This window comes from Silurus meridionalis, chromosome 11 (assembly GCF_014805685.1).
Source record: "Silurus meridionalis isolate SWU-2019-XX chromosome 11, ASM1480568v1, whole genome shotgun sequence".
Taxonomy (NCBI): Eukaryota; Metazoa; Chordata; class Actinopteri; order Siluriformes; family Siluridae; genus Silurus; species Silurus meridionalis.
In genome coordinates this window covers 17,341,230-17,355,561 of record NC_060894.1, presented here as the reverse complement: position 1 = coordinate 17,355,561, position 14,332 = coordinate 17,341,230, and the positions used below count along the sequence as shown (strand labels likewise).

The 14,332-nt window shown below is 35.2% G+C and overlaps 2 protein-coding genes across 2 annotated transcripts; both read right to left on the bottom strand.

Moving 5' to 3' along the window:
* Nucleotides 1-57: 57 nt before the first annotated feature.
* ift46 (intraflagellar transport 46 homolog (Chlamydomonas)) lies at nt 58-7,384 on the bottom strand. Its single transcript, XM_046861038.1, has 12 exons — nt 7,228-7,384; nt 4,652-4,748; nt 4,494-4,570; nt 3,690-3,835; nt 2,719-2,793; nt 2,454-2,547; nt 2,182-2,310; nt 1,901-2,019; nt 1,647-1,713; nt 1,267-1,327; nt 1,109-1,194; nt 58-506 (listed from the first exon to the last, which is right to left on the bottom strand). Exons 1-12 carry the CDS (start codon nt 7,249-7,251, stop codon nt 414-416), a joined length of 1,068 nt encoding a protein of 355 aa, XP_046716994.1. The 5' UTR covers nt 7,252-7,384; the 3' UTR covers nt 58-413.
* Nucleotides 7,385-11,451: 4,067 nt separating this feature from the next.
* Nucleotides 11,452-14,102, bottom strand: LOC124393789 (carcinoembryonic antigen-related cell adhesion molecule 2). The gene is made up of 4 exons (XM_046861812.1): nt 14,014-14,102; nt 13,483-13,806; nt 13,123-13,368; nt 11,452-12,283 (listed from the first exon to the last, which is right to left on the bottom strand). Exons 1-4 carry the CDS (start codon nt 14,066-14,068, stop codon nt 12,219-12,221), a joined length of 690 nt encoding a protein of 229 aa, XP_046717768.1. The 5' UTR covers nt 14,069-14,102; the 3' UTR covers nt 11,452-12,218.
* Nucleotides 14,103-14,332: the final 230 nt, after the last annotated feature.

The following is a 14,332-nucleotide window of genomic DNA, read 5'->3' as shown; positions in this document are numbered from 1 at the left end:
GTTGATGTCAGCACCACGTGGTTTGACGTGTTAAAGGAAGGAACAACGATGCATTAATCAGTCTGAGAGAAAAAGGTTTTTATTTGTAAAATCAAGGCACAGAGAAAAAGGTGTAGCAATACATACAGTTGGTAAAAAGTATATTATTTTATATTATATATACAGAAAATACCTTATAAAAAAAATTATAAATCATACTGACAACTTAAATGAATGCTGCTGACACTTGGGAGGGGTGGGTGTGGAGTGGTGCTTAACGGCTCTTCTATAGGGTCTTTGTGGGTTAGGGTTATGTGCGGGCATGTGTGTGAGTGAGAGAGAAAGAGTGGCAGAGAGAGAGAGAGAGAGAGAGAGAGAGAGAGAGAGAGGGAGGGAGGGAGGGAGAGCAAAAGGGTAGGAGAGACAGAGATAGATCACTCTAGCTTGAACGTCTCAGCTTCTGCAGTAGCAACATGTCGACTGGATGACGCGTTGGACTTGCGGCCCTCTGCCAAATTTTTAAAATGCTAAAGAAAAGGAGATTGAGAAATATTTTTGTAACGTGCTCTCATCAGCTGTGATGCAAAGCTGGTGTTTTACACAGACATATCAAATTTACGCACTGTGCTGACGTCGTTTGAAAATGTACAGGAAAGCAGAAGTTTATCAGATTTTTCCACCGTATTCAGTTCCTCAAAATATTCTTTTTAGCGCATAGTGTTTCGCTCTGAAAACGATGTGCCAATATCGCTTGTTGTAGGAAGGTCTTTATAAATAATTAAGCTACAGCATTTGAAGAATGATAATATACCATTACACTAAGACATGCATTGTAGTGGTAAGGAAATAACAATACAGATGTTCACATATGGGTTATTTTTGTATCTATAGTAAAGGTTCCGTGATGAAAGATCTTCACTGTAGGCAAAAGCAAGGTGTTAAACCACAATCCAGTGTTAACTGAAGCACCCCTTTTTCTAACGAAGCTGGTAACAGATTTCAACAGATTTATCACTGTGGAACAAATCTACTCTAAAACACACTTTTACATCCATTTTTTTTCCAGAAGCTATTTAAGCTGCACAATGTGGGGACAAATAAATCTGACATCTCAGAAAGTCAAACAAACCTGGGAGTTTTTAAATTCCGAATAGAGTGTGAACAGGACATGGAGAGACTGGATTCGGTTCTTATACACCGGAATATCCAAGATACCTATAGAAAGTAATGCAGATATTAAAAATGAAAAGAATAAATACATAAGAAAAAAAAATTAGTGTCACTAACCACAAATGATGTCAATGTATTCTGCAAGGTCACAACTGATATCGGCTGTTGGAAGGTTCATCTTGAAAAGAGAGAGAGTGAGAACGAGAGAGAGAGCGAGAGAGAGAGAGAGAGAGAGAGAGAGAGAGAGAGAGAGGGAGAGAGAGAAAGAAGTTAGGAAGCCATCTGTTAGAAAGTCAGGTTTTATTCTACTGTACATTCCCTTAGCGTGATATCACTAAGAAATACACTATAAAAATGTAATACTCTTGCTTGGAAAAATAATAAGATGCATAGTAGACTACATTTTTCCCAGGCAGAATTTTTCAAGCAGTATTTGTTACACACCTTAATATAAATCATATAAATAGAATTAGTTCCAAAACTGTTTCCAAACTAACCTTGTTTAAAAGTTCCTCAAACTCAGGTGGCCACTCCTGCATCAGGGTATCGATATCTGGCATTGGTCTAAGGAAATGAATGCAGGAACTAATTAAAGATGCCATTTTCTTTCTTCTACACCAGCTGTACCATCTGAACCATTTTATGTTGTTGTACAGACTGTGTTTAATCGGTATTGTGTTTACAGGATGTGAATGATTGCTATACTAAGTGTTATTATATGCTGTAAAGTACAATGTGGTAGAATTTGTACCTTGTGTAGTGTACAGTCGCAGGTGGTTTGGAGCGATGTAGGTCACTGATGTTCTCAATCCAGTTATCTATAGCTTTTGGGTTCTTCTGAGGGTTCTCAATGCTCTTCACTTTTACCTCCTATCAAAAATATGTTTGTGTTTCATTGTGCAGTGGAAAGAATAATGATTTATCTCACAAACTACATGCTCAATTCATGGCTCTGTTTCTACAGTATGAAGCAGCTTCAAATTTATTTCTGCACTGCATTTCAGACAATTGTTTGTGAGTGAAGACACTCACAGTCACATTGTGTTGTTTACTGTTCTCTGAAAGCCACAGGGAGAGCACTGTGGGGTCTGACTGCTTAGCACAGGGTTCATCCAACACCAGCAAGCCCAGTCCGTCCACCTTTCCATCCGGCCGAGGAACCTTGAAATTAAATAAAAAATAAAAGAAACACAATGTTTAAACATGGGCTCTCCAGGTTTTTAAGGTTTAAAAATGATTTTATGATTTAGAAAAGAAGTTTTTGAATCCCTTATTATTATTGTTATTATTTTATTACTACTTACTTTAAGGAAAGCATCAATGTCGCCTACAGCTGGAATAAAGTCAGGAATAAAAGGTTTCAGCTTATGGTCCAATTCAATAGTCTGTGGTGTGTATCTGAAATGGAGAGCCAGTTATATTCATAAGATCTTGTGTTTGACTATAGGAAAATGTGTGAGCACATATAATTTCCAATTTTACATAACACTTTATCAATTTAAGCTATAAGTCAGAAGTGAGAATGTTTGTGGTTTGTGTGGGACTTCGTATGGAACGTTTACATCTTACCGTGTGATGTACTGGAAAAGTTCTTTAATTTCTGAGGTGACACGAAGATGGTCATAATCCGCCGGATCGTACGCGCTGTAGGCAGACACGCGCCCAGATAAGATTAGGACAAGCACTAACAATGGCGTGTAGTTCAGTGGGTTCTGAAAGTATTCAGATATCCAGGTGTGCAAAGCTTGTAGAGAATACTCCAAATAAACTGAAGCTGTAATTGATTCTACTAGAGACTGAACAAATGGTGTGAACACTTCTCTCAGTTTCAGATTTTCAGTAAGTTATGGATTATTGTGTTTAAATTGGTAGACAAAAAAATATATGCTCTATTTTAAATTTAATCTATAAAACAACAAAGTGTACAAAAATGTAAGGGCTAAATGCTCTTGGAGCCCACTGAATTTAAAGTTCATTATAAAACAAACCATTTATTATGTGGTCATTTGTTTTTTTTAAGTAGATTTAGTAGAACTTATTTGATTTCTGTTTCTTAGACATGTGATAGCAAAATCTGTTATAATATTTTATATACATTTAATATTGTAATATTTTATAGAAGTGTCAGGCTGACGACGCGGAAGCGGAAATAGCTCGAGCATTGTCTTTATTCACACAAAACAGTTCAACAAACGAACACTCACTGCTGCCGAGGCGAGAAAACAAACAAGGAAAATCCGCTCGAGACGAGTAATCCAAAACTGAAACCTAGAGTCCGAAACGAAAGTAAACAGCAGTGGCTAAGAGTAATCCAGAAGGAACAGAACCAGGATACAAAACCAGCGGGGAATGCTGGCGGTCGAGCAGCCACGGATATCACCAGCATGACAATACAAGAACCGACAGCCTGTGACTCGAGAACGTGTGTTTATATAGTCTGCACCATAACGAGTCACAGCTGTCGGTGATCAGGCAGGCACAGGATATTGATAAACAAATAAATAAATAATATGACAAATGGCATGCAAGGGGTTACCTACCCTTCCGGAGCTAAACCTGGCTCTCCATCATCTTCATCTGACTCGGTTTCATCAGAATCATCATCATCATCATCATCGTCATCATCATCTTCGTCGTCATTATTTTCGGTTGCTTCACGTGAACTAGCAAGTGGACTCTTCTTTTTCTGTTGTAAAATTTCAGCATGAATTCAAAGCAAGGTTTATACATATACACACACTATATTTCCAAAAGTACTGGGACACCTGAACTTTCCTGCTATATGTGGTTCTTTTCCAAACTGTTACCACAAATCTGGAGGCACTCAATTATATAGGACGTCTATAGACGCGCTATAATAAAATTTTGCATTCACTTCAACTCGGAACCCCAAATGTGCATGCCATGGCAATGCCCCTGAGCTCCTTGAAGATATGCTTTACATGCTTTGAAGAGGAAGATCTTAAGTGGCCTGCTATAGAGCTCTCATCTCATCCCGACACCTTTGGGATGAATTGGAACGCTGCACCCCAGTCCTCCTCACCTACATCTTTTTAATACCCTTGTGGCTGATGAACACAAATATCCATAAGCACACTCCAAAATCTAGTGGAACATCTTTCCAGAATATATACATATATATAAACAACAGTGTGTATTTTCTATACACTGTTAATCACTCGTTCAAGCATATAAAGGTAGGAGATAGATTTTCTTAAGGCGTACAGAGGGTTTGTTTGAGTACTAAAAAAGCGTCACTATCGGATCAGTATCAAATAACACTCACAATCTGAGGTTGGTATCATGCTGGTGCATTTCCTGGAGCTTATAGCAGACTCATTTACCTTAGTAACATCTTCAAACTCATCACTACCACTATTAGCCATGTTAGTCAGCTGCTGTCGGCTTGTGTTCTTCAAGACTGAAATCACAACATACTGTATTTTAGCATTATATTCAGCATATGGTTTATTATATAAGACATTAGGAGTCTTCAGATGACCTGCTTGCCGTGGAGTAGGTGTGTATAAACTGGCCACTTCCTCTGTGTCGTTGATGTCCAGAGACTCGTCGTATGGCTGGTTGGTGATCAGCTGAGTCTGAAAAGGAGTTATAATTAGTGTTGGCAACTCTTGCATGTCAAATAAGCTTCCACACGTCCACAGCAACTGTGTAAATTGATGTAATAAATGAGCCTGCAACATATTAAAGTGAAACCACACAGAATTTATGATCACCCAGCAAAATTTGATCAGAGAGATGGAAAAGGAGAGTCGGACAGTAATGGGAGACCATGTAACATAACCATATAGTTATAGCTTAATACATTAGAACCATATGTATGTGTCTACTACAACTATACACCTGATCTATATACAGACCGCTTGACCAATCAGGTCTTTAAGATGCTTATCCTTGTACTGTGTTGTACTTTGTTTTGCCATAATTTAATCACTTTGTGGGTGGCATTCCCTGTGGAAATGTACATGTGTCTATTTATTAGTGGAAGGCCATCAGGGCCAGCAAGGATTCGCTGATAATTATTAATGCACATTTTTATTTAACGGCAAGAATTTGAACATGTATTCATTAAGGTGATTGCAAACAGTGGCTCAGAATGTCAGGTTGAACAAATTCATCAACAAATTTACAGATCAAATACCTACGATGTATCAATCTTTATACACTGCAAATGAAATACAAGATAGGTTTAAATTAAACAAAATTATATTTAGTGCAAAGTAGCACATGCATCAGTTTCCAATTATATCATGCTTTACACCTTCATGTGGTTTGTGAGGGCAGATCTATGTTTTTTTGTGTCTTGACATATGTTTGCTTTATGAATTCTTAACGGACAATAAATACATTTCACAGACATGATTTTATCTAACAAGAGAAGGTTCATCTAGGACACAGGTACCATATGACAATAATGTGTAAAACAAAATAAAAGTTAGAGGGGAAAAAAAAAACATATGCATGTGCCTACTTATCAGTGGAAGGCCATTAGGGCCAGCAGGGCTTTCCCTGCTAAACACTTTTAGAATTACTGACTTATATTTTAATGTTTTTGTCCATGAATATGTATAAAATTATTCCCAATAGTATATTCTCTTCATTTCATAGCGATTCCCTCAAGTGTCTGGTTATATTAGAGTTTCTATCCAATCATATTTCAGCCATCATTTACATATTGAAGCCTTTAAAAAGGAACAATGCGGGAGCATGCAGTGTACAGTTCATGACGCTTGAAGGCTGTTGCTTTAACCAATCAGATTTCGAGTTACCAGTTGCTTTAACCAATCAGATTTTGAGTTAGCAGCACTGGGGCCATTTAGCAGGCGTTCAATAACATCAGCATTTTCACGTCGTTTGATTGGATGATCAGAGTGTGCACAAGTCTGAGCTCGCAAATCAGATCTGTAGCAAAGTGTGCACGCTCAAATATATTATTTATGAAGATTTAATAGCTTTTTCTTATTCCGCAATGACTGACAGAGGAGAAGAAATTAATTTACTTACAAGATACACTTACAAGGACATTTACAAGACTGACTTTTCGAGAAAAGCTGGACATCACAAGGAAAGATTGTCCAATTCAAATTCAGTTGTTAAGTTTTTGGGGTTTTTTAAAGACCCATTTATACTTTTAGTTTTAATCTTTTCTGTAGAATTTGCACAAAAAAACACAATTTGCCTTCATTTCAAATTCCCAGGAAAATTATAATGCATTGAAAAAATGCAGTGATCCTGTATTCAGTTAATGAGCTTAATTCTTCTGCTAGAGATGATGTACAAGGGCAGTGCAGCTGTGGCTGCAGTAAAAGAAGACTTGCTTAATTGTGGTCATTGGGTTTCTTGCTTTAGTAATATCTTTCATTCTCATTGTATGAGAATACTGTCTGTGATGCAACGCCCTGTTATATTGTGTCTCTATAATATTGATGGTTTCTATAGCCGTGGTTTCATAAGGATTGCATTGTAAGAGGTGTATTGAAATTAGTGTTTTTTTTCTCCAATAAAGGGAAGGTAGAAGGCGGTCTATGTGGGGGGGTTCAGAATTACACTACAGCAGAGATATTTATGAGCCTGTGGGTAGACAGTGTCAGTCGATGCACTGGAAAAAATAACAACAGGGGACACGTGATTTTTTTTTCAAGTCACATCCAAAGCCGCGTATTAAAAGCGGATATGGCAACACTTTTGTATAAGTCACACTGCAGGGACCATAATTGATGTACTCTAAAGATACTTGTTAATGCCAAATTGCCAAATAATTAGAATTAACACTTTAATAAATGAAAGCATCATGCAGTAAATATCAGTATCAGTATAAGGCAGTAGAGTGCATCATATACGTGCATATATATGCATTAACTATCCTATACTCAGCATCCATACTAGCTACTAAGACTTAGCATTGATAACATTGCTAGCTAATTTCAAAGCTTAGCTAGCTAGCTACAACGCGTTGAAATATAATTCTGGGATAATTAACATTAATTCTGTACGCAACAATGAAACGTCGTTGTTCATGTTAATGTATATATATAAATGAATGTGCAACATGGTTACCTTCTGTCGCCCAGACCTCTCCATGAAAGCTATGTGATGTACAGTTACCAAGCGACCCTAATCTCGCGATGTTTTCTGCGATACTTGGATCGACGCATATTACCGGATGGTTGCGTCTAAAATCGTTTACTCGTTCACTCAGTCCCTAAACCCTACCTGGTGCATGGGAATAAAAACGAGGGCGCAAAGTCAGACAGTGACGTAAACATCATGCGACGGAGAAGAGAGGCTGTCTCCTCCTGTCCTGTAGCAACATCTTCATTCATCACACAAACAATTTAGCCTTTTGTCACTCAGTCAGAGAGCAGATGTAAAAGATTTTACTGATAAATTACTAATAACTTTTAAAAATACACCATGAATTAAAAAAACAAAACAAAACAAAAAACAGCATTTCATAAAGTTATTGGCACCAGTGTCATCGATTCTGTCTTTGAAAGTACTTAGTATTGGATCGAAAAGAAAATAAGTGTTATCACCTATACTATAGTGCATCCGGAAAGTATTCACAGCACTTCACTTTTACCACATTTTATGCTACAGACTTATTCCAAAATAGATTAAATTCAATATTTTCCTCACAATTCTACAAACAAAAAGATTTCAAACACACTTCTTTTACAATGTCATTATGGGGTATTGTTTGTAGAATTTTGAGGAAAAAGAATGAATTGAATCCATTTTTGGAATAAAGCTGTAACATAACAAATTGTGGAAAAGGTGAAGCGCTGTGAATGTTTCCAGATGGCTTTCTCAAATGACACAATATTAGTTTCTGCATCAAAATTTCTACACTGCTGCACTTAACAGTATGCTAAAGATGCATGTAACCTGCAGCAGCATACTATATCACTTTGCACACAAGCACAGGCTGTTATTTAAGTGGGTGATATAAATAAATATAAATAAATATAAATAAAAATGATAGAAATAAATATCCAAATATTGCCCTAACTCTAACCCTCCAGTTTTGCTAAGATGACAAATAATTGAAGACTTCAACAATATGTGCTTCACTGGCTTTTATTTAATGGCAAGATGAAAGATAAAACAAACAAAATGAAAGATAAAATAATTTACAGGATCGTTATACCTTTCATTTAAATATGACCTAACACACATGACCTAAAACACAACAAAAAGTACGATTTGAATATAAAAAAGAAACAAACTGCCAGATAGTAAAACAAAATCATTCTTATTGACCTGATTTTAAATAACTTGCAGGCTTTTATTGCAAAATATGATGTATGACCTGAATGTATGTCTTTACCAGTAAACTGTGTTTGTGTTGTAAGAAGAAAATAATAATACAACAATCAACGATTGTATTACTTGCTCCTAAAATGACTGCCATATTTACCATAGTTTTAGCAAATGTAGATTAGACTGAAACACAAAAACAGTCATCCGATGAAGGAGAATCTTTACAAACTTCAGTATTTTCACCTGGAATAAAAATTAAATAAATCAATGAGAGAGTCAGAACATGATATATTGTATATATTTAGTGTTTTTGCAAGTGATGAAGAAAGAAAGAAGAAAGAAAGAAAGAAAGAAAGAAAGAAAGAAAGAAAGAAAGAAAGAAAGAAAGAAAGAAAGTAAGAAAGAAAGAAAGAAAGAAAGAAAGAAAGTATGTTTATAATCGAAACGCAGGCACCAAGAATATTAATCATATTCAGTATTTAAAAAAGTGACTGAATTCACCTGATTTAATTTTTACAGAATATAGAAATTCCTCACCTGTGACACTGACTTGCACCTCTGATGTGGTCAGAGAGCCAGGAGAAATAGTGGTGTTGAATTCATTTGGAGAAATTAAACCGAAACCATAATCAGAACACAAAAATACTGTATGTTTATAATCGATAAGCTAGCTAGCAAGAATATTAATCATATTCAGTAAAAGCAGTAAAGGTGAAATATGATACTCACCCAGCAAAGACAACGTGAAATTAAAATATTTAAATGTGTTATTTTTCAGTGTAGTTTTCTCCTCATATGTGCCTTCATCTTCTAGTGTCAAATTAACCAGAATAAGACTCATATTCTGTAAATTAAAGTCTATATTTCTGCAGGGATCCATGCATGCAGTAATGTTTGGCTTAAAAACCAGAAATAGCAATTTCCTTGTTGAATTATCAGGTGGATATTTAGCCCATTCCACTTTGTCCACATCTGGACTTTGTCCATAGCGTCCATGAAGCTCCACTCGCCCATGTAACACTCCAGTCACTCTCTCACCATCAGCCCCCCTGCCTGCAAAACAATGTCAGATATACCAGTGCTTTCATGATTAAAAATATGATATAATTTTATATGCTAGTAACAAGGCTTAATCATTTTCTGTGTATAAAAGGACATTATGACATAAAAACGTTTAATGTGGCAGATATTATCATTTACTTTTGTTCATGTGATGTAGATTCTTACCAACAAAGGTCCAAAGAAGAAGAAACATCCACAGGAAAAAGTTCCCTCCTGCCATTTTTCCTTCAGCAGTGAAGTTTTGTAAATTTGTACTAATCGAGCAGCACTACGTACCGACACCTACAAGCAGTATGTAAAGTGTGAATGTGAAAGTGAGCTAATATTAGTGCCACATGGTTTCACACAGACATATCTGATCAAGGAAGTATTAGTGTTTATTGTAAAGACATTTGAAAATTTGTAAATTTTACTGCAAAAACACATATTTGTACAAATTGTATATCGATGTAAAATTTTTTGTAATTTGATAATATATTGATGCCACAGTATGTAAATAAAACAGCATGATCGCTTGTAAATTGAGGAGTGGCCATGGGTGATTTGAACAAGAGTGAGAATAGATAAGGATATATACATTGAAAAAGTGGGATGAACCAAAAAAGAAGATTCAACAAAATAAATAAATAAATGACAGTACAGATCCTAAATTAACTTTGTACACATTTGAAATGTTAAAATGTGTACTAAAGTTGCTGTGATGTAACATCCTGGAGACAACAATGTGTTCCACAACAAACCACTTTTAAACCATAGCAACCCCTTTATCACACCAAGATAACAGATTTGCAGAATAAACCTCTTGTAAAGGACAGACACAAAACCGTTATTGTTAAAGGAGTTGTTGCGGGTTCAAAAACAATATAATAATAATAATGTGGGGTTTTTTTTATTGTTCTTACAAGGAGAGCACAGTACACCCAGTGAGACCAGTCTCAACCTATTTGGCTGTGGAAACTCCACACTTCAATTATGATTTGAAAAATGATGATTATTATTATTAATATTAATTTTAATTTTAGGACTGCACTCACATTAAGGATAATATCAATGTCACCTACAGCTGAAATCATTTCTGGGATTAAAGCCTTTAGATAATGAATCCATGTATGAAGAGCCATTTATATTAATTAAATTTAATGGTCGACTATAGAAAAATGTTTGAACATGTAATTTTAATATTTAAGAAATATTTCAACCAATTAGTCAGTACTGAGAGTGTGGTTTGTGTGAGACTGTGTGAGAGCATTCAGATCATTGTTTATCATATAAAAATACAATAAATATAAAAATTATTAAAATATTCACTACTGTATGTCACTTTTCTTTATTTAAAAAAAAATGAAATAAAATTCAACAAGAATAAATAGGTATATGGACATACATTATGTACAGAACATGTAATGTACAGTTATGCTAATTTGCTCATTTTGCTTTTGGTGAAACTTTTTTCCTAAAGAGAAGATTTTCACTTGCACTTAGTCACACAGGAGTACCAAAAATAATTTGTTAGTGAGTATACATCAGATGTGCATTCAAAATCAGAGTGCATTGTGAGTACAAAAAAAATTTGTAAATGTAGGAAATTAAGTTAGACGCCTGGGACAATTCAGGCTCTGGTGTCTCTAAAGGCTCCACTTTACATAACCTCTGCTGGGTGTGCATCAGTTATGCTTGGGTTTACTATTTTGAAAAGGGCATTTCATCACATGACAGGGAAGGAAAATCAGAAAAGAGAGATTTATGGAACCTCCAGAGTCAAAGACCCCAGTCATCTTATGTATTTCTTTCTGATATTTCAGCAGTCACACATCATGATTACATATAGATTGCTATAGATACAACCGCAATTACAAAAAAAGTTGAGACATTGTGTAAAATGTAAATAACAACAGAATGCAATTATTGAAAATCTCATAAACCCATGTTTTATTCACAACACAACATAGAAACAAATTAAACAGTTGGAGAAACATTTTGCAACTGATTAGGTTCATTGACAACAGGCCAGTCAGATGATTGGGTCTAAGTAGTGTATCTTAGAGAGGCAGAGTCTCTTAGAAGTAAAGATGGTCAGGACTTCACCAATCAGTGAAAGACTGTGTCTACAAATTGAGGAACAATTTCAGAATAATGTTCCACAACATAAAATTGCAAAACGGTTGAATATCTAATCATTTACTGTACATTATGTCATCAAAGTTTCAAAGAATCTGTAGAAATCTCTGTGCACAAGGGACAAAGGCGAAAATCAAAATTGGATTCCCATGATCCTCGGGTCCTCAGGTGGCACTGCATTTAAAATCACTGCATGGACTCATTAACACCTCCAGAAATCGTTGTCTGTCAACACAGTTTGCCATGACATCCAAAAATGCAGGTAAAAATATAAAGAAGGCATACGTGAACATGATCCAGAAATGCCGCCATCCTCTCTGGGCCAAAACTCAATGCTAACCGCATACTGCACCTATTAGAGTAGTCTGAGTTTGTAGTAAAAGGGTCCAGGAGCTAAACTGTCCTGCCTGCAGTGTAGACCTTTCACCATGGTGAAAATCAGCTCATTAGCATGACCAAGTAGATTTGATAGTATTTAGCTCTGGAGTCAGCTGACTCTGACTCCAATAGACTCTGACTCCAGCTGACTCTGACTCTAGCTGACTCTGAATCCATATGGTCCTGTAATGGCTGCCATATTTACCATAATATTATTCAAATGTAGATTAGACGTTTACACAAAACCAGGCATCTGATGATGGAGAATCTTCACAAACTTCAGGAATTTCACCTAGAATCAAAAACATTTAAAAATAAATCAGAGAAATTCAGAAGATGGTAGTTATTACAACATGGTGTTTATAATTGAAACTATTTTAGCAGTTAGAATAAAAGAAAGAAAGAAAGAAAGAAAGAAAGAAAGAAAGAAAGAAAGAAAGAAAGAAAGAAAGAAAGAAAGAAAGAAAGAAAGAAAGAAAGAAAGAAAGAAAGAAATAATAAATGCAGGTGGCGAGTAAATGGTATCAGTTTATCATTTGACAAAATAAGCAGTCTGTTGGACAAAACTTGTTTTAATATAAATAAATTCAACAACAACAAAAATAATGATATGAAGTAAAAAAAGAAGAGGAAGATTCAAGGGGACTCGGTGAACTTCACATTCACTAATGCATTGTAACTGTTTATGCTATGACTTTAGACAAGGACAGTGGTGGAGCTTTCTGACTGTAGAAAGAAAGATCTAGATAAACTAATAGGGTGGAGTTTTAGCAATAATGGTAGTTACATTTTAGGAATGTATTATTGTTATTAACTATTTACCAGTGGTATAGTAGCAGGACATCATAGTCCTAAAGAAGTGTTGTGTACATTTGAAATAATAAAAACTTGTTACTTCCTGCTTGGTCACTGTGCTGTTGAGGTATTTATGAGCCTTCTGCCAAATTGTATAACTTCATAACAACAACAACAACAACAATAATAATAATAATAATAATAATAATAATAATAATAATCATCATAATAATACAATTCTAAAAATTTGTTATTGTGTAAGTCCCCAGTTATTTATAATTAGCCTGATTAAAGTTATAGGATAAGACGTTTTAAGGAAATGCACAAATATCTCACCTGTGACACTGACTTTCACTTCTGATGTTTCATTTTCATTTGAAACTTGACATGTGTATGTGCCACAGTCTGATCTGACTGGATTGGACACCTTCATGGTCTTGTTGTTCTCAGTGAAGGAGAATCTCTGGTCATCTGGCAGTGAAAGGTCATTTCTGAACCATCGCAGCAGCTTAAACTCCCCGAAGATCTCACACTTCAAGGTCAGAAAGCCAGGAGAAGAAGAGATAGTGATGTTGGATGCATCTGGAGAAATTGGACCAAAACCAAAATGTAAAAATATGTTTATAATTGATAAGCAGTTACCAAGAATATTAATCATATTCAGTAAAAGCAGTACAGGTGAAATATGATACTCACACAGCAAAGACAACATAAAATTAAAATATTTAACTGTGTTATTTTTCAGTGTAGTTTTCTCCTCATAAGTGCCTTCATCTTCAAGTGTCAAATTAACCAGAATAAGCGTCATAGTCTGTAAATCAAAGTCTATATTTCTGCAGGGATCTGTGCATGTAGTAATGTTTGGCTTTATAACCATAAATATCAATTTCCTAGTTGAAGTATCAGCTGAATGTTTAGTCCATTCCACTCTGTCCACATCTGGACTTTGTCCATAGCGTCCATGAAGCTCCACTCGCCCATGTAACACTCCAGTCACTCTCTCACCATCAGCCCCCCTGCCTGCAAACCAATGTTAGATGTACCAGTGCATTTATAATTAAAATTAACAATGGTTCAGAGCCAAGATTAACAAATGTATATGTTAGTTTTATGGTTTAATCATTTTCATGAAAAAAGTACACTATAAAAGGATATTATAAAATAAAAACTTTTAAAGTCACAGATAGAATCATTTCTAACTTTTGTTCATGTGATATAGGTTCTTACCAACAAAAGTGCAAAGAAGAGGAAACATCCAAATAAAAATGTATCCTCCTTGCATTTTCCCTACAACAGTGAAGTTTTCTAATTTTGTACTGCTATAACAGCACTTTGTACCAACACTCTAAAAGCAGTAAATAAAGTAATTGTGGAAGTGAACCATGTGGTTTCACACGAACAAAACTAATAAAGGAAGTCATTTTTTTGTATAGATATTTGTAAATTTCTAATGTTGAATCCAAAAACACATATTTGCAACTATACATATATTTTGTTCAGACTGTATATTGATATACATTTATAGTATTACAATATATATATATAA

Bases quoted from the DNA above. Each gene is read 5' to 3' on its own strand.
- LOC124393789 (XM_046861812.1), bottom strand. From the start codon at position 14,068: ATGCAAGGAGGATACATTTTTATTTGGATGTTTCCTCTTCTTTGCACT. The intron at 13,807-14,013 runs GTAAGAACCTAT...ATTGGTTTGCAG, and splicing joins TCTTCTTTGCACTTTTGTTG to GCAGGGGGGCTGATGGTGAG. The intron at 13,369-13,482 runs GTGAGTATCATA...CAATTTCTCCAG, and splicing joins TTTTATGTTGTCTTTGCTGT to ATGCATCCAACATCACTATC.
- ift46 (XM_046861038.1), bottom strand. From the start codon at position 7,251: ATGGAGAGGTCTGGGCGACAGAAG. The intron at 4,749-7,227 runs GTAACCATGTTG...ACTCCTTTTCAG, and splicing joins AGAGGTCTGGGCGACAGAAG to ACTCAGCTGATCACCAACCA. The intron at 1,195-1,266 runs GTTAGTGACACT...TACTTTCTATAG, and splicing joins ATACATTGACATCATTTGTG to GTATCTTGGATATTCCGGTG.